General features: G+C 42.4%; 1 protein-coding gene across 1 annotated transcript in view; it reads left to right on the top strand.

Moving 5' to 3' along the window:
- The first annotated feature begins 4,915 nt into the window (after positions 1 to 4,915).
- Positions 4,916 to 18,313, top strand: part of dnah1 (dynein, axonemal, heavy chain 1) — a 37,905-nt gene continuing 24,507 nt past the window's right edge. Inside the window, exons 1-33 of the mRNA XM_017450894.3 lie at positions 4,916 to 5,055; positions 5,478 to 5,664; positions 6,261 to 6,333; positions 6,734 to 6,911; positions 7,987 to 8,158; positions 8,312 to 8,444; positions 8,583 to 8,744; positions 9,119 to 9,365; positions 9,565 to 9,719; positions 9,798 to 10,009; positions 10,086 to 10,384; positions 10,649 to 10,799; positions 10,927 to 11,120; positions 11,743 to 11,968; positions 12,132 to 12,251; positions 12,441 to 12,523; positions 12,682 to 12,823; positions 12,959 to 13,114; positions 13,253 to 13,451; positions 13,528 to 13,781; positions 13,913 to 14,125; positions 14,288 to 14,452; positions 14,641 to 14,762; positions 15,452 to 15,557; positions 15,721 to 15,900; positions 16,325 to 16,465; positions 16,657 to 16,820; positions 16,963 to 17,076; positions 17,167 to 17,355; positions 17,437 to 17,542; positions 17,640 to 17,753; positions 17,877 to 18,026; positions 18,130 to 18,216. Coding sequence (XP_017306383.1) covers positions 5,482 to 5,664; positions 6,261 to 6,333; positions 6,734 to 6,911; positions 7,987 to 8,158; positions 8,312 to 8,444; positions 8,583 to 8,744; positions 9,119 to 9,365; positions 9,565 to 9,719; positions 9,798 to 10,009; positions 10,086 to 10,384; positions 10,649 to 10,799; positions 10,927 to 11,120; positions 11,743 to 11,968; positions 12,132 to 12,251; positions 12,441 to 12,523; positions 12,682 to 12,823; positions 12,959 to 13,114; positions 13,253 to 13,451; positions 13,528 to 13,781; positions 13,913 to 14,125; positions 14,288 to 14,452; positions 14,641 to 14,762; positions 15,452 to 15,557; positions 15,721 to 15,900; positions 16,325 to 16,465; positions 16,657 to 16,820; positions 16,963 to 17,076; positions 17,167 to 17,355; positions 17,437 to 17,542; positions 17,640 to 17,753; positions 17,877 to 18,026; positions 18,130 to 18,216 — 5,190 coding nt within the window. The 5' untranslated portion in view covers positions 4,916 to 5,055; positions 5,478 to 5,481. The remainder of the gene's footprint in view (positions 5,056 to 5,477; positions 5,665 to 6,260; positions 6,334 to 6,733; positions 6,912 to 7,986; positions 8,159 to 8,311; positions 8,445 to 8,582; positions 8,745 to 9,118; positions 9,366 to 9,564; positions 9,720 to 9,797; positions 10,010 to 10,085; positions 10,385 to 10,648; positions 10,800 to 10,926; positions 11,121 to 11,742; positions 11,969 to 12,131; positions 12,252 to 12,440; positions 12,524 to 12,681; positions 12,824 to 12,958; positions 13,115 to 13,252; positions 13,452 to 13,527; positions 13,782 to 13,912; positions 14,126 to 14,287; positions 14,453 to 14,640; positions 14,763 to 15,451; positions 15,558 to 15,720; positions 15,901 to 16,324; positions 16,466 to 16,656; positions 16,821 to 16,962; positions 17,077 to 17,166; positions 17,356 to 17,436; positions 17,543 to 17,639; positions 17,754 to 17,876; positions 18,027 to 18,129; positions 18,217 to 18,313) is intronic.

Genomic DNA, 18,313 nt, shown 5'->3' with positions numbered 1-18,313 from the left:
CAAACCATCACTTCCCAGAAATTCATAGCACTGGGCTTTGTATGAGTGTGTGTGTGTGTGTGTGTGTGTGTCTGTGTGAATTCCCTACAGTATCTTTAAGTGGTTTTGTGTAAAAACTTTGTCTATGTGTGTAAAAAAAAAAAAAACCATGCAAACGCTGTTTTGGTGGCAGTAATACATTCAGTTTACTGCTTTGATCTGAGAGAATTAATGACACAGATCAAGCTGTCAGCCTGGCCACTGCTGATCGAGTCCAGATGAAGCACTTTGACAGCCTGGTGCCCTTGTAGAACATGGCCCAAAAAGTGTGTGTGTGTGTATGTGTGTGAGAGAGAGAGAGAAAGAGAGAAAGAGAGAGAGGGAGATTGTCTGTATATTGTACATATTTTGCTTTGTTTTATATGTGTGTGTGTGTGTGTGTGCATGTTTATAGTAACATGCAAATGTGCTCGCTCATGAAACCCTTTTGAATTTTAACATGATAAACCAATAAGAATGTAAAACGAGAAGTTTTTTTTTTGGTTGAATGTAAAAGAAAAAAAACCCCAACCCTTTAACACTCAAACCCACATCTTAAAACGAGCCAAAATGTCATTCACGCACAAGGACATCCTTGCAAACATCACGAGCCAGCTAAGTAAAAGAGAGGATTATTGCAGAAATGTAGAACAGACAGGAGTAATAAAGAATTATTTTTTTTAATATATCCAAAAGGTAGCGATAAACTATGAGTATGTTTAGGAGGATTTTTTTTTTCAAACGTAATCCTTCTGTGTTTATTTGTAGCAAAATACTCAGAAATACAGTTTGCACACTGTAGTCATGTTTTCACTGAGGTTCTACAACCTTTAGAGGAACTAAAGAGTTCTGTAACGCTCCTGAACAAAGAACTGGAGAAGAATTTCCGGGCTGTGTTCCGATCCCGTTCTTTCTGTTCATCTTTAGTAAACGTGTTATTTTGGTCAGGGTCACAGTGGATCCAGAGCCTATCCCACAAGAGGTGGATAACAACCATTCACACATGGTCCAGGGGAACATGGAAAAATTCTTGGTTTAAGAACAAAGCAACTAAATCCAGAGACACAGAAGCCATATTTGGCCCTGGTTCCTCCAGTGGAGTTCCCAAGTTCCTGAAAATCTTCCAGTGGAAACCTGCACTACTTCCTCCAGGTCTCTCCTGAACCCTGTCTGGATACTCTGAAGCACTCGACGGCTGTAAATCATAAATCTGCTGAATGAAATGAAAAAGATATCCCAGCATCCCTCGGTGCATATTAAAAGAGTTTACATGACAGCGACTGGAAAAATCGTGTATGCGCTCCTTACACACAAATGTTTGTCTCACTATCCTTGTGAGGACCTTCCACTGACATAATTATTAATGCAGCTAATCAATGCTGTGCCACGCCTGAATCCAACACCAACCTTAACTTTAACCCTGCAAAAGGAAAAGTTTGGGCTTTTAAATAAAATCTACAGTTTTTGAAAGAAAAAAAAAAAAAAAGAAGCATTGTTCTTACAAATCTAAACTGTCAGATATTCTAAGACTTATGGGAACATTTGGTCCTCATCAAGATATAAAAACATGTCCTCTGACATACAAATCAGGATCACTCTGAGCTTTTCAGGGATTTTTATGACTGCTTTGGGTTCCAATCTTTGTTCTTTAACACACTCGCCTGTTCTTCCCCGAATGAGAAACAACCAGGACTTACACCCCTTCCTTTCTTCTTAACAAGGTCCTACGGTGTCCACCTGGATTCCACACTGACCCCTCTGGTCATTTCAGGCTCTCAAAGGTCACAGGGTCACCTTTAGATGTCCCCTCAGCTCTGAAAGTCTGACCCTTAACAGACGTTACCTTTAAGGGCTTAACAGACCCGTCGCAGTAACAGGGAGTCAGATTTCTCTTGGCAGCGTGGTGGTATCGAGGTGACCAATGCTGCTCTGATGCTGTCTATATATATATATATATTTATTTATTTATATATGTCAGCTATAAAGAAGCACAGATGATGGTCATATATAACGGCTGAGATCTTTAACCTCTCCTCAGGGCTCAGGGAAATGCGTTTGAACCAATACCACGTATAACTAACGAGCTAAATGAATGAATTTTGTCAGCTTGGTATATAAACAAGACATACAGACCTTACTGATGTTCCTTCCACAAATTCCTTCAGTATATTGCGCTGCATAAAACTTGATTTGTTCAGTGCTTTATTGAACCCAAGTGCTTCACTTATATACATTCCATTGACTTCATTCATTTATTTAACTAGAATGCATACATGCCAAAACAATTACGTGAACACTGACTTAAACGAGACCAGGCACTACATTTTTATATACCATATGTGCAAACTTCATAAGTCGGAATTTATGAGCTAAATGGTTAGAGTGTGACATATTGAATACAGGATACAGCTTCAGGATGGTCATGCACATACTGTACGCATGCATTTGATCTGACTCAGAGTTCCTGGAGGTCACTGTTGTGACCCACATGAGTTGAAAATAAAGGAAAATCATAGAGCTGCAGATTAGCATTGGCTCCTGCTGTTTCTGTCTGGATTTCTAATGCTAATTGACACCATTCTGAGTTAAAATCACACTTTAATTAATGGTTGAACAGATTAATGGTTATCCAGATGACCTTTGACTGCTCCTAAAGGCATTTGATGGGTTTTGTAGTAGATTGAAGGAATATGGTGGTCTCTGATGGTGAACGTTGTGGTTAAAAGGTGATTTGATGGCTCTTCAGGTGATCTGCTAGGCAACCGGAGATCACTGATCCAGAATCTTTATGATGATTGAAATAAAACTGGCAAATATTCCATTACGCAGTGAGTATACCTAGATCTGTAACTGACTCTTAGACAATCTAGGACAAATGTTCTCTCAGAAACCATTAAAATCGTTAGATCCCAATGGTGAAACGGCATTACTCAGTTCAGTGTAATTCTGCTCGATTCAACCTGATCTGGTTCTATTCATTTCCAGTCCAATTTGGTTTCCTTGGATCTGCCTCGATTCGAGTCAGTTTCATTCCATTAATTTTCTGGTACCTTACGTTACGTTACATTTCATTAAAAGTGATTTATTGGCATAAAATGAAACGACGACGAAGAAGAAGGAGACAAAATAAAAATGACACATTAAAAACGACGGTATTACACGATTTTATTTCTGGTAGGGATGACACTCCTTCACACTCCTACTGCCATTAGACATTTTTGGAAGATTTACCAGGATTAAAATTTACACAAAGGCCACATTTTATAGACGTTTCATGTGGCGCTTTCACAATGTGACAGGCCTGAACATGTGTCAGTAATTAATGACAAATAGCACAGGCCTGGAGCTGTGCTCGAACTGTATAGATTACACCCCTGATAACACCGTGTACAACAGGCTGCTTCTCTTTTTCTCCATTGCAGATCAATCCAGACAGGTCTCGGGAGATCGGCTGAAGTAAGAATTAGGTCTGAGATAAGAGAGGTGTCAGTCATGCTCCAGTGGGACACTTTGAAGTTTAAGTGAAAATTACATCAGTGTGGGTAAAAGACTTTAAAAGGAGGCCAAAGCTGATGAGATACGGTCAGAATTGTAAATGATCTAAGCTTTCCCATGGCCTTCAACACAGCAGCATGTTCCTCAAACTCATTCCTGGTTTACCAGAGTGGGGTCTGGTGTTTTCCAAACTCTAACACAAAACCTAGTGCTTTCAAAATAGCATTTAAACCCTTTTTGTTTCCATTATTAGGTTTTTGAGTAATTGGAGACTACAGTTTCAGTCAAGCATCAACCCTTCACCCTTACAGCAGATTTAATACTGATGCATGACTGGAGCATTGGGTTTTAGAAGCATGTGGTTGTAAGTAAAGCATTTTCATGCTTGTAACTGATCGAGTCTCATTAGTCGAGTCCACTGCCTGTCAACACAGTCCTGTCCTCCACATGCTTTCTGAGACTCCTAATAATCTAGCAGTCTTCTGCATCTTTAGAAAGGGTAAGTGACAGGAGTCACAAGCTACCATCAAGAGTCGAAAGGTAGTCCTTTGTCTTGAACTTCGCCTGTATGCACAACCTTTGAACCTCTTTAACTTTTACCCTAATGCCTATGGGTGACATTATGAGCTCAGACATGTGAAGTGTAAAGATGTCCAGGAGTACAGTGTTATACGTGCACGATATCTGTGACTTCATTAGAGAGCCAGGGTCTGGATTTTGTCACTTTTTGACCTACAGTTGTCCTTGAGGACCCTCTGAAGCACACTAAAGCAGAAAAAAAACTAAAGGGGAGGAAGGGATTGAAAAAAATGTCCATAGCACTAGCATTAAATTCATTATTGTTTACAGTGATGTCAATATATATGTCTATTTATCTCAGTAAATATCGCAATATAGTAATAATTCATACTTTTAGTAATTTGAGTAGTGTTTTGGGGAATGGTGGTGGATTCACGTGTAAAAATTTAACATATTTTTCACTATAATCATAAATATAAAATATATATATTAAAAAAGAAAAGAAAAAAAAGCTAGTTATTCTGTCCAAAGGAAGCTTCACTAAATATTAATTGTAGGGGTGCCAATAATGTTTGAAACCAGTGTTTTACAGAAAACTACTGAAAAAATATATTGTGCTAGAATAACGTGAAGTTTAAAATATAACTAATTGCATGAGTTATTGCCTGTTTCCATGAAGGGTGCCAATAATTTTGCCAACGTCTATATGCATTCATTTCCTGGATATTTATTTAAACAGCTCATAGCTTGCCATAATACTTCACAAATACTTCTTTCGCTAACTGTACACCCAATGCAGAGCAAATGAAATAACGTATAGAAGACGTACAGAAGCTTCACACATCGCGTCCACTGAGGAAATGGTTTAACCCGGGTCGACCCCCTCAGCAGCTGGGAATGGTACTTCCTTAGCAACCGTTGTCGCATTTTGGAGTTGCGGCTTGAAAACAGATTTTCGAAAGACTGATAAAGTTTATTAACAACAGAGAATTTGCTAATTATAATATTTAGAGGTGATAAAAGGTATGCTTTGAGAAATATTTTGGGAAAGTAGAGCATTTGGGGACATTTTACTTGTGTATATGTTTAGAATGTTAATACATTTCTAATGAATTAATTAAGCGTGATTTACATGGCTAATTTATGTTTACAGTCCACCAGCAGCATAGACCTAGTATTAACTTCATCAAAAATCACCTTTCAATTAAATTAATGTGTTTTGTTGTTGTTGTTGTTGTTGTGGGGTTTTTTGTGTGTTTTTTTTAAATGAGGCAATTCTGGCATCCTGTTTAAAGTTTTCTGTCTATCTGTCTGTCTATCTATCTATCTATCTATCTATCTATCTATCTATCTATCTATCTATCTATTTATCTATCTATCTAACTAATTAGTTATCCTAATTAGTCTATAATATCATATAACCGTCATGTGAACATTCATGTCAGGAAAATGGACTCCAGACCAGTGCATCAAAGCCTTCCTCATGGATCTGGCAGCTTCCTTCCACATCCTCCTGATAACCCCAGACCTGGAGAAGACAGGGCAACTCCTCTGCAGCTCCACAGGAGCAAACTGCCCGCCATGAGGAAATATCCACCTGAAGACCAGGGCACGTCAGCAACCACACCACATGTATGGGTAAAACCATCCAATTTCTACCTCTGGTTGCTTCCTTGTACTCTAAGTGGTTCCTTGTTGATCCAGTAATACTACGTCCTTCACGTCACGACCTGGAAATGAATCGAAGTCCGCTATTTTGAAAAACAAAACAAAACCGTGCTTTAAACAGTGCTATGTTTCCTTCCATACAGCTGTTTACTGTAGTACATGATCTAGGACAGGGGTTCCCGAACTTTTCCAGGGCAAGGCCCCCCCAAATGGCATTAACATTTGACCGAGGCCCCCCTTTTGCAAGATGTCTTTAAAACACGTTAAAAATACAGACTTCTGAATATATCCCCCTCTTTTTTTTTTTTTATTAATAATAATTACATCTTACATCACATTACATTAAGAATTGATGGTGTGTGTGTGTGTGTGGTTGTCTGAGAGTGGCATTGTTTAATGCATATCTTCCTTTCCTCAGAAGAAAGAGAAAGGAAAGGAAACCAGGAAGTAAAATTAAAGCACAAAACAAACACTCTTCATTCACTCTCTATTTCTCTTTCTCTTGGACATACATTTTTATTGGCTGAATCCTAATTACTGACGGTCTGTGCTATGTGTAGTGTCGTACACAGGTCTCCGTGACCCAGCAGAGTTTACTGAGGCAGACTGGCTGTGACTCCAACACCCCGAAAGGTAAACTTGTTCAGTGTCTCACTGTGTTAAACCATTTAAAGGAACAGCGCAGATGAAAAGTATATTTGCACAATTTACTACAACTTGTGCCACAACCAGATGAGATGTTTGCTTCTATAGTTTTGGAATTGTACAAGAAAGCTGGAAAATATGCAGAGGGTAATATGTATTATCATTTAATAAAGATAAGCATGCGCAACATAGTGTCATTTGAAACAAGTAGATATAAGTTTTGATGTATTTAAGGACAATATTTTTGATTGAGATAGATTCCTGGTTATGTGGTTAATCCATTTTCTTTCTTTTCTTTTCTTTTTTTGGTCAAACTATTCCTATAACACAAATCCTTAATTACTACGTGTGTGAAATATCTTTTCTTATCTACTCAATGTTTTTTCAGTAGCAAACACTTTCCAGACCCCCGCTGACCTGCTCAGTATCATACAGAAGGACAGACACGGACCATCCACCCAGATCCTGCAGCAGACGGACTTTCCCTCAGGAGCCTACATGCCTAAAGTACAGCTGCCCTACAGCTGCTCGCGTGGCCAGTGGCCCCGCAAAATCCAGATCGAGAAGTGAGAAGAATTAGCAATGACAGCAGGATTAGGAAAACAATCTAAGGGTTTGATTTTGCTGTGGGTGTGAGTAACTGGGTTTCAGAGAAGATGAATATATAGAGGTGACAGGTAGAGGGTTTTGTGAAAGTGTCACGATTTATACCGATTCATACTTTATAGTTAAATATTGCTAGGCTACTAACTTTTCTATTCTTCAAAGTGAGCTCAGAGTTTGTTTGTTTTTTGGACAAATCCATGCATGATAATTCTATTGTGTATTCAAATGATGGTTTTGTATATTATTGGATATTGCTAATAAACTTGTATCATATTTCAAAATACTAAGCTCGACACAGAGCACTCATAACCTTAAATGTGATGTACACTCTATGGCCGAAAGTATGTGGACATCTGACCATCACACCCATACGTGATTCCAGCCCAGACTGTTGCCACAAAGTTAGAAGAACACGGTTGTATTGAATGTTTTTGTGTTCTGTTGCATTACAAATTTCCCTTCAGTGGAACTAAGCGGTACAAACCTGTTCCGGCATGACGACGCCCCTGTGAACGAAGCGAGCTCCATGAAGACCTGGTGTGTTAAGGTTGGAGTGGAGAACTCGAGTGTCCTGCACAGAACCTTGACCTCAACCCCACCGAACACCTTTGGGAGGAACTGGAACCGGAGACTCCTCACCCAACATCAGTGCTTGACCTCACTAATGCTCTTGTAGCCGAATGAACACAAATCCCCCCAGCCACGCCCCAAAATCTAGTGGAATGCCTCCCCAGAAGAGTGGAGCTTATTATAACAGCAAAAGGGGAATAAAACTTTTCAAATAAATACTTATGGGTGTTATGGTCAGGTGTCCACAAACTTTTGACCATACAGTGTATGTTTTTTTAGTGATCTGACCGCTTTTTACCATTACTCAGTGTACCTGTTACCTAAATTACTTTAACACACTTTTGAAAACATTAAAAGTCAGTTTTTGAATTATAAATGTCCTGGTTACTCACTGATGAGAGAAAGGCTATTATTATTATTATTGTTGTTATTATTATTATTATTATTATTATTATTATTATTTAGGCAGAGACGGGAGTATCTGACATTAGACATCGCCCAGCTTCTGGCTGACCTTGGCATTGATTCTAGTCAGCTTGTAACCAAAACCATGAGCAGTGAGGATCAACCAGAGAGCTCCTGCGTGTCTACCTCTAAAACCCCCAGCCCACCAGTTGTTAACTACCTGCCCCTGGAGGTAAGACTATTAGCCGTGTCTCTACAGATGTTATAATGCATTAGGATTAGTTTATATGTCTGATATGCTTATTCCTTGTGTATTGCAGAATGCTTTATATCTGTGGACCTTTTTTAATTGTGTGTGTTCGGGCTCATTCACATGACTTTCCAGATATTTGATAACGAGGAGTTTGATTGCCGCACACCTGAGGACTGGCTGGCTCTGGGCTGTGAGCAGGGCTCGAGTGACCAAAAACCTGTTCCTGCCAAAGCTTTTCTGCCGACACACGATACCATGTCAGCTGGTACAGAGCATTCTCAAACCAGAGTTCTGTAAAAGCAGAATTTTACTAGAAGATATATATATATATATATATATATATATATATATATATATATATATATATATATATATCTTTCTCTTTGTGACTTCTTTGGTGTAGAGGAGCAGAAGAAGAGCACTCCAGAGTATACATGGCAGTCTGTCGGGGTTCTAGATTACAGCCCGGAGAAGAAGCAGTACATGGTGCAAAAAGCAGATCAGAACGGCTGTGTGAGAGACAGCAAGGGCAAACCTGTTGTGGGTGGAGCACAAAGCAATAAAGGTACGTGCCAAAGAGTCAAACTTATTTGACGACACCTGGTAGAACTATTTCAAGGTTCTTTTTCAAGCATTTCTTATTACTGGATATTTAATGGTAGGGTCACCAATTTTTGAAACAAATGACATGGCGCTCAAACACCAAGGCAGTTCTGACAATACGGGATCTTTGTTAGCATTTAGCTGTGTAAGCAAATTTGCGCTTCAGAGAGAAAACTGAGGTGAAGGACATTACTTGTTTGAATTGTTAGTAATTCTCCCCAAATTGTAGATTATACTTTTAAAAAGTGCATTAATCGTAAGTCATGCGCACCAATTATCTGACTACGCTTCTTTCTCCTTTTCCCCCTCTCTCTCTCTTTCTCTCGTTCCTCTCAGGCCCTCTGCTGTCGAACCAGTATTGGGTTCCAAGGATCCGGCTGCAGTTCTGTGCTGAGGACCCGCGTATCTTTGCTCAGAGGGTCCAGTTTGCCTACAGAGCCAGGCACAACACTGAGGCTCTGCTGCTCTACCATCTCTCTGTGGACTGCATGCCAGTCTGGAGCGGGACCCCCACACTGCACTCCACCACCCTCCAACACATCAAAACCCTCACCATCAGCACCCCAGGACTCCGATTCCCACTGTGAGAGTCCCAGAGAGGGAGGACAGTCTTATAAATAACATAAAAGTTGTACTAAATATATAATAAAATGAATTTGAATTACTACAGGGGTTCTCGGGGATGTTTTTTTTTTTTTTTAAATATATATACAAATGGGCTGTTTGTAGAGTAACTGTAAGGTGTGCTTGTTTATGGGTGTGTATTTCTGAATGAAAAACAGTCTGCAGCAGTGCATGGAAAATCTAGAGAAAGAGGTTCACCTGGAGTATGCCCGCACCATGAACCGAATGACCTTTGATAAGCTTGTGCAGGCCAACCCTAAAGAGTTCTCCTACATCACACTGCCTGAGAAAGAACCAGAGAGAGTGCCCAAAGGTTTGTGTGTATGTGTGTGTATATGTATATGGACGCTCGGACATGTATCTATAACACCGACGACACGCTCTTGTACAGGTTCTGTGTCTGTACCGGACTACCCGTTTGAGAAGAACCGTGCCAAATTCACCTTCCTCTACCTGCTCACTAAGCCAGAAGTGATCTCTGCTTTGTCTAACGTTAGAGCTGAGTGTAACAGGGTGGCAGCCATAAGCCTCTTCCATGTCGCCTTTAGCAAGCCTCTACGCCTGGAAGAGTTTGAGCTGGCACAGTCACAGGTGCACACACAGGTAACGCTACATCTATATGAACATACTGTATATAGCTTGTAATGCTTTTCACTGACCCTACTTTCTCTCTCTTCAGGTGCAGCTTTTCCTGCGTGACACCTGGATCACCAGTCTGTATAACGGGATCCACTCCAGCCTGCGTGACGCCGGGCCTGGCTGGTACAATCTAAGCGAGTCATGCTGGCAGGTGTACTGCATGTCCAAGCTTTGTCGCTTGATGACGCAGATACGCTACAAACTACAGGACACCCTGCGATTCTTGGTGCAGGACTCGCTCACCAGCCTGGCTCAACTGGTCTTGGATGCCTGCCACAGCGTGTTGCACTGTCCCCCAGATCTCACCTGGGGTTCTGACCTCATCCACAGTCCCTACACGTGAGACAGTGTGTTTTTAGCTCACAGATCAGGAGGAACCTTGCTTGTTAGACCTTACTAAGGCCCGATTTAAGAATGCTGATGAAGGTACATAGACAGAGTCTGTGTTTTGTTTATGTTTAATTGAATCAGTTCCTTCGATTAAGCGAGAATGGAGTGAGAGTGGCCAGGTAATTACATGAACCAGTAGAGCAGAGAGGCCTATTAAATGTATAATCCCAGGAAATTCTCTTTTCATGCTTTTACACAACGATGTGTTCACAGACCCAAGAAGAACCCATTGTTTCTTGTGGACCTGATCCTGGACCAGACCGGGGTCCATTACAGCACCCCACTAGAGAATTTTGAGACGTCCGTCATCAATTTATTAGACAAAGGCATCCTCTGCACTCATAATCTCCCACAGCTGGACAAGGTTACCTACACATTACTGATCCGCTGGGATTCAGAATAGTTCAGATCGATCACGTTGCACCATTGATTATCTGTGTATCTCCATAACCGTGTCTCTGGTGTTCTCTGGTTCTCTCTGTCTGTCTTAGTTTGTCATGAAGAACTTGTTTATCAGTGGGGTTCCGCTGTTGGAGTCAGTGGGTCTGTGGGAGCCAGCAGTGAAGACGCTGAAAGAGAGAGTGGGCGATGCCCTGCGCCAGGCCTCCATTCCTCTCCAAGCCTACGCCCGTGAATACGAATGCCACCTCGAGCTTCACAACTCTGACATCAACACCTTCCTAAAGTACAGCTCAATTTAAACTACACCAATCACTTTCGCTTTCTTTTTTTTCTATTCCTTTTAATCCACTTGAAGCCCTAAAGCTGACTACAAATATCTGGCTCATTTCATTCAACATGCTTGAAATGACCCGTCGTATTCACGTTACACTTAGCACAATATAATGATTATCACAAACCAAACCATCCTTTTTCCATACGTTTTTTCCAAAGAGAACATTTTAAAAGAGCAGACTGCCATTTTTATCTTTAGTGGAGTGTGATTTCTTCACTACGTACAAGCCATGGCAGTTGTGAAGCAGTAAAATAAAACAGCTTTTTGTCCTTTTCTTTAATGCTTTTTTTAATGCATCCCAGATCGTATCCGGATGTGGGCCACTTCAGGCAGTGATGCGGCACTGCTGGTTTTCTTTTGGCCTGGACAAAAGGGATATGAGCCTGAAGTGGCCCATATGTGGTAAATAATGAATATGGCCCAAATATCACAAAACAAACGTGGGCCACCTTTGGCAAAAATGTGGCACATGCGGCGTTGCTATAGCTTGCTTGGGATGTAAATCTCTCTGTAAATGTCTCTCTATATGTCTGTGTGTGTGTCTGCTTTCATCTGCGTATCTATATGCTAGGCTTTATAGTCAGGAGAACAGCACTCTTCTAGAGGTGAAAGAGGAAGTCGTGAGGCAGCTGAAGGAGAAAGAAATTTTGGAACAGTCCCTCCCCTCCTTCATCATAATCGGGCCCTTCATGGTGAACGTGGAGGCTGTGAAGAAGAACCTGTCTAAGAAACGTCGCGCTTTAGCCAATGCCGTAATCGACCGCCTTGCACTCAAGCTCCGCAAGCAAATGGAAGAGGCGAGTTTCACAGTATACTAAACGTGTTCACAGTATACTAAACGTGTTCACAGTATACTGAACGTGTTCACAGTATACTAAACGTGTTGAGCTTCTGAACCACTAAATTTTGAAGGGCTGTCGCTCTGCAGGATTGAAAAATTTTTTATATCGTGCATTTTAGGCATGTGAAGAGTGCAAGATGATCAGCAGGAAGCTGTATGAGAAGCCCAACAGCATCGAGGAGCTGGCAGAGCAAAGGGACTGGATGAAGCAGATCCCAGATCAGTTGAAGGCCCATGAAGTAAAAGAGACATTTCTACATTTGAACAGATTTTTAGCAGAACGGCTTAAACCACTTCCTCGGTTTATGTTATCACTTCATATATATTTAATTGATCATGATGACAGCTGCTCTCGTGCTCTCGTCTCTAATGTGTGTCTAATGCATTTTCTCCTCTCTGTGTCTCCTAATGCTGCAATCCGTTGACAGGAGCTCTTGTCCAAAGCCATGACTGACTATGAGCTAATAGACGAGTTCTTCTACAATCTCACCAATGAGGATTTCAGTGGGAAGTACGCTGCGTTTTTTTCTAAATCCTAATTTAGATTTACCGATCAGGCGACGATCGCGTAGGCTCGAAATGTACACAATACGCATAGCTGAAAAAACCCCCCAGGGGATCCGGTTCGTGATCACTATATGACTAATGACGTGTTTTTGTCATGCGAAGATGGACGGCGATGGCCTGGCCTCATAAGATCCTCAGTCAGATCGAAAATGTACGCCTACAGCATGAAGAGGACGAGGAACGCTTCCAAAAGATCCAGATGGTTGATCAGAGCAATTTCCAGGAGCGTCTGGACTCCCTAGAGGTCAGAGCCTCCAACACCTGTTCACCTGTGGTTCTCTATACTCGTTTTAAATACGTATTACAGCAGGGAAAAGCCTTGTTAAGAGTTACTTTGTTAAAGTGTTTGTGTGTGTGTGTGTGTGTGTGTGTGATTTAGATGGTTGTCGCAGGCCTTGCTGCCTATACAGACATCAATCGTGCACATGAAGTAGCAAACGAAGTGCGCCGTGTCGCAAAGCAGCTGAAGGAGTGTCAGGGCTTGGCGCAGGTTTACAACAACCGTGAGCGCCTCTTTGGCGTCCCCATCACTAACGTACGTTATCACAGATACACAGCACGACCACACCAGATTAGTATTGTGCACTGCCGGAACACTTTTCTCACCTCATGACTCCAGAGTTTGCAGAGAAATATGTCCGTAATCTATATTCATTTATTTTCTCTGGACCAGTATGACAGGTTGCAAAAGCTTAGTCGAGACTTCCAGCCATTCCGGGACCTGTGGACAACTACGTCCGATTGGCAACGTTGGCACGACAGCTGGCTAAATGACCCGCTGTCCTCTATCGACCCAGAACAGCTGGAGCGCAGCGTCAGCGATGCCTTCAAGACCATGCACAAGTGCATCAAGCAGTTCAAAGACATACCGTGTAAGTAAAATGTCCACACGTCTGAGGTGTCCTTAGAAGAAGAGCTATTCTTATTATTTTTTACTTCATTTAACAGCCTGTCAGGATGTGGCTTCCTACGTCCGAGGCATGATGGAGAAGTTCCAGCCACACATCCCCTTGATTCAGGGCCTGAGGAACCCGGGCATGCGCAGCCGCCACTGGACCCTGCTGTCCGAACGCCTTAACATGAACCTGATGCCCAAATCCAACCTTACGCTCTCCCGCTGTCTGGAGCTCGACCTGCTTCAGCACGTGGATGAGATCGCACGGGTCGCAGAGGTGGCTGGGAAAGAGTACGCCATTGAACAGGTAATATAACTGGAATAGGATTTAATACGATTTATATCACAGATATGAGTGGTAGACTTTTAGACCTACTAGTCTCTACTGGAAAGAGGAACTGTTCAGATCATTTTTATTTTCCATCCGTGTGCGATTAGGCTCTGGATAAGATGCAAAGCGAGTGGACGTCGGTCATGTTTGAGGTTTTGCCGTATAAGGATACGGGCACCTACATCCTGAAGAGTCCCGACGAGGCGTCCCAGCTTCTGGACGACCACATCGTGATGACCCAGAGCATGTCGTTCTCCCCCTACAAAAAGGCGTTTGAGGATAGAATCAACACTTGGGAGAGCAAGCTGAGGATGACTCAGGTATAACCATGATGTTTATTTAGTAAATTAACATCTCCCACCGAATTCTAATCTTATCCACGGCCACGTCTCACCTCGCAAAAGAAGTTTAAAGCCATCTTTGAGCCTCTGATAGCTACAGTACATTCCGAGCATGTTTTTTTTTTTAACTCCTGTTGGCAGGATGTGCTGGAGGAGTGGCTGACGTGCCAGCGCTCCTGGCTCTACCTGGAGCCCATCTTCAGCTCAGACGACATCAACCGGCAGCTGCCCGTTGAGGGGAAGAGATACCAGACCATGGAGCACACCTGGAGGAAAGTGATGAAGACCGCGCACGATAACAGACAGGTGATCTCGGGCTCTCGCTCTTTCCAGCATCTTCTGTTTCGCTTGAATGCATCCTTCTGTATTTTATATAGTATGCGGTTTATATAGTGTGTATTTATGTGTGCATATGTGTGTGTTCAATTATATAGCTATTCATGGTTAAGTGCGTGTAAGTCTTTGTATTTGTGTGTGTGATCTCTCATACGCAGATAATTCAGCTTTGCCCGGATCGGCATCTCCTGGACGATCTGAAAGACTGTAACGAGCTGCTGGAGCAGGTGCAGAAAGGGCTGAGCGAATATCTGGAGACCAAACGGGGATCCTTTCCCAGGTCAGAAATCCGTTAACCATTAATCATCGACGTGTAAGGAGTAAAACACATACATGGACATGCTGTTATAGGAGAACAATCCATGACAGGATGGCATGATGTGGCATGAAATTAGTACCGCTATATACGTTTGCTCCCTCAACAATCCCTCTGCCCCCCCATTCTTAAAGTTAATAAGGCAAAAGAAAATGCATCTTTGTCCTGTTACAGAGAAAGAATAAAGCACAAAGTCCTGAAAATTCTCCCACGGCGTCAAACGTAACGCCTTTTACAAAGCACTCGTTCTGGAGACTCCTTCCATAGAAAAACAAACAAACTACTTTCCGTACATGAAAACGTCACCATATCAACAATTACACATTTATTAATCTGTTTATTATTTGTCTTCGTTTATATGAGCACCCACCATATAAGTCCCTTTGAAAGAGCTGCTCCTATAGAAATTAAAGCATATTAGAGTGAGCGTATTAATACAAACTTGCGATTTGCAGCTGCACGACTGTCAGAGCTGCTGTCAGAGAAGTCATCAACACCTTCTGACCAATCCGATTCGAGAATTCAGCAGCGCTGTAGCGTAAACATCATCATTCAAGATCGTGTAATGCCATGCACTGTTAGATATTTGCTTACCCTTACAGTTACGAAGGTATTGCCGACATGCCCTGATATTTCCGCTTCCTGGGTTTTAGATTCTACTTTCTGTCTGATGACGAGCTGTTAGAGATTCTGTCTCAGACCAAAGACCCGACAGCAGTGCAGCCCCATCTGCGCAAATGCTTCGAGAATATTGCAAGGGTCAGTCTGCCACAAGTCCACACACACACACACACACCCATACACACACACACAAAGTGACACACCAAATGCACATCAATAGTTTTAAATGAGCTGAACCAAATACAGTAAACCTCCTTGCATTTTTTTTTCAAAATTATAAATCTCTATCCGTAACGCACAGCTCCAGTTCCAACCGGACCTCCAGATCACACACATGTACTCCGGAGAGGGAGAGGAGGTCCAGTTGTTCCTCCCAGTGTGGCCTACTGGGAATGTTGAGGACTGGCTGTGTGATGTGGAGAAGTCCATGAAGCTGAGTCTGCGTGACAACATTGAGCGTTCCCTCAAGGTTTATCCAGAGGTCAGTGTATCAGGCCAGAGTTCTCGTTATTTCAGCATTTTTTTGGTTTTTTGGTCATAAAAATGTAAAAGGTCAACCAGTGTTACAGTGTTCCAGTCATTGCACACACACACACACACACACACTTCAACTTGACACCCTTTAGTGTACAGTACATTACTAGTTAACTATTATTTATTGTCTAGTTAGCTGTTATATTTATAATAATGCTAATACTTGTTCAGCAAAAGACATCTCTTCTCTAGTCTTCTCTCTTTTCTGAAAAAATAATAATAATAATACTGAAGCATCTGTATGAACCCTGAATTAAACTAAATCTACAGTTATTTATTGTAACTCTTCCCGTTCCATTTGGATTCTAGTATTTTTTATGTTTAAATGCTTAAATGAATTTGGGCGTAGACCTCTTATCTTCTTTGCGTAGGAACCCCGTACTAAGTGGGTGCTGTCGTGGCCGGGGCAAGTGGTGATCGCTGGATGTCAGACTTTCTGGACCGCGGAAGTTTCGGAGTCTTTAGAGAGGGGAGACCTCGCCGGGCGCTTGTATCCTCAGCTTCAGACGCAGGTATGATGAGAATCCGGTTCTAATTTGGTGTGAGAAGAAAGAGAGAAAACAACGACGAGTGAGATTAAAGCGAAACTGATCGAATTGAATAATGTTTGTCGATATCTTAAGGTTTTTTTTTTATATGTATGTGTATAACCATGTGTCGATGGTTGTTTGTATGTGTGTGTGTTCGTACTGTATGTGGGTAGCTGGGAGACCTGGTGCAGCTGGTGCGAGGCCGTCTGTCTAGAATGCAGAGAGCTGTTCTCTCGGCTCTCATCGTGATCGAGGTACATGCTAAAGACGTAGCTGCCAAACTGGTGGAGGAATCCGTGGCCAGCGTTAACGACTTTGAGTGGATCAGCCAGCTCAGGTCAGGAGATTCCTAACACATATTTGTTAGTGTATGTTGGTGGTGGAAATGACTCATGTTTTGTATTATGATAGAGGACAATAATACATGTAACGTATGAGATTATGTACTGTGTGTGTGTGTGTGTGTCATGTGTTGGTAGATATTACTGGGTGAGAGATGACCTCTACATCAGGGCAGTGAACGCGGAATTCCTCTACGGCTACGAGTATCTCGGTAACTCCGGGCGACTTGTCATAACACCACTGACTGACAGGTAAAACAATAGAGGAAGATCAATATGGACGTCTCAGCATTCACGTGCTTTGCGTTGATATGGACGTCCTGCTTTCTATGTCTCACCCAGGTGTTACTTGACACTGACTGGTGCGCTGCATCTAAAGTTTGGAGGTGCTCCGGCGGGTCCAGCTGGCACAGGTAAGACCGAAACCACTAAAGACCTGGGCAAAGCGCTGGCCGTCCAGACTGTCGTCTTCAACTGCTCCGACCAGCTCGACTTCCTCGCTATGGGAAAGTTTCTCAAGGGTCTGGCCAGGTCAGACATGCTTACCTGCTGCTCTGTTTAAGCTGTTGTGCTGGCTGACACTGAAGGTATCGTGTGTCTGTGTGTTGGCAGTTCTGGAGCCTGGGCGTGCTTTGATGAATTCAACCGGATTGACGTGGAGGTGCTCTCGGTGGTGGCTCAGCAGATTACCACCATCCAAAAGGCGCAGCAGCAGAGAGTTCGTCAGAGCGCGCACCCAAACCCATGAGTGTCCGTAAGATTGAAGGTGACAATCAAATACTAATATGAAGTGTTGCGTGTGTGTTTGTGTTTAGGCAGAGAGGTTTGTGTTTGAAGGAACAGAGATCCCGCTGGTTCCTTCCTGCGCCGTCTTTATTACCATGAACCCAGGCTATGCCGGCCGAACCGAACTCCCCGACAACTTAAAGGTACACTTCTACAACGCATTCATGTATTTACTCACATCGGCTTAAGCGGTTACGCATCATGAGTTTCGCTGCAACGCTCTTTGTATTTTCGCTGTTTCGATAAATTTACATAATGTCCTGCAGGCTCTGTTCCGTCCCGTCGCCATGATGGTCCCAGACTACGCCATGATCGCTGAGATCTCTCTGTACTCGTTTGGCTTCAGTGATGCCAAAGTCCTCTCCAAAAAGATCACCAGCACCTTCAAGCTGTCCTCTGAGCAGCTCAGCTCCCAGGTCTCATCTTCTATGTGTAACATGTAGGAATACAACGTGAATGTCGTGCATTGCTTCTTTAATGCGTATGTATGCGTATTGCGATGTGTTCTGTGTTATGTAGGACCACTATGACTTTGGGATGAGAGCTGTGAAGACCGTGATCTCTGCTGCTGGAAACCTGAAGAGAGAGAATCCTGAAATGAATGAGGTGATCGTCGATGTCGTGTCAAAGTACTGTAGGAATTGATTGTTTTCACATTTAGGTCCTCTGATAAAACATACAGTCCGTTATTTATTTATTTTTC

The sequence above is a fragment of the Ictalurus punctatus genome, chromosome 21, assembly GCF_001660625.3.
Source record: "Ictalurus punctatus breed USDA103 chromosome 21, Coco_2.0, whole genome shotgun sequence".
NCBI classification, from domain to species: Eukaryota; Metazoa; Chordata; class Actinopteri; order Siluriformes; family Ictaluridae; genus Ictalurus; species Ictalurus punctatus.
This window is presented reverse-complemented; position numbering and strand designations above follow the sequence as displayed.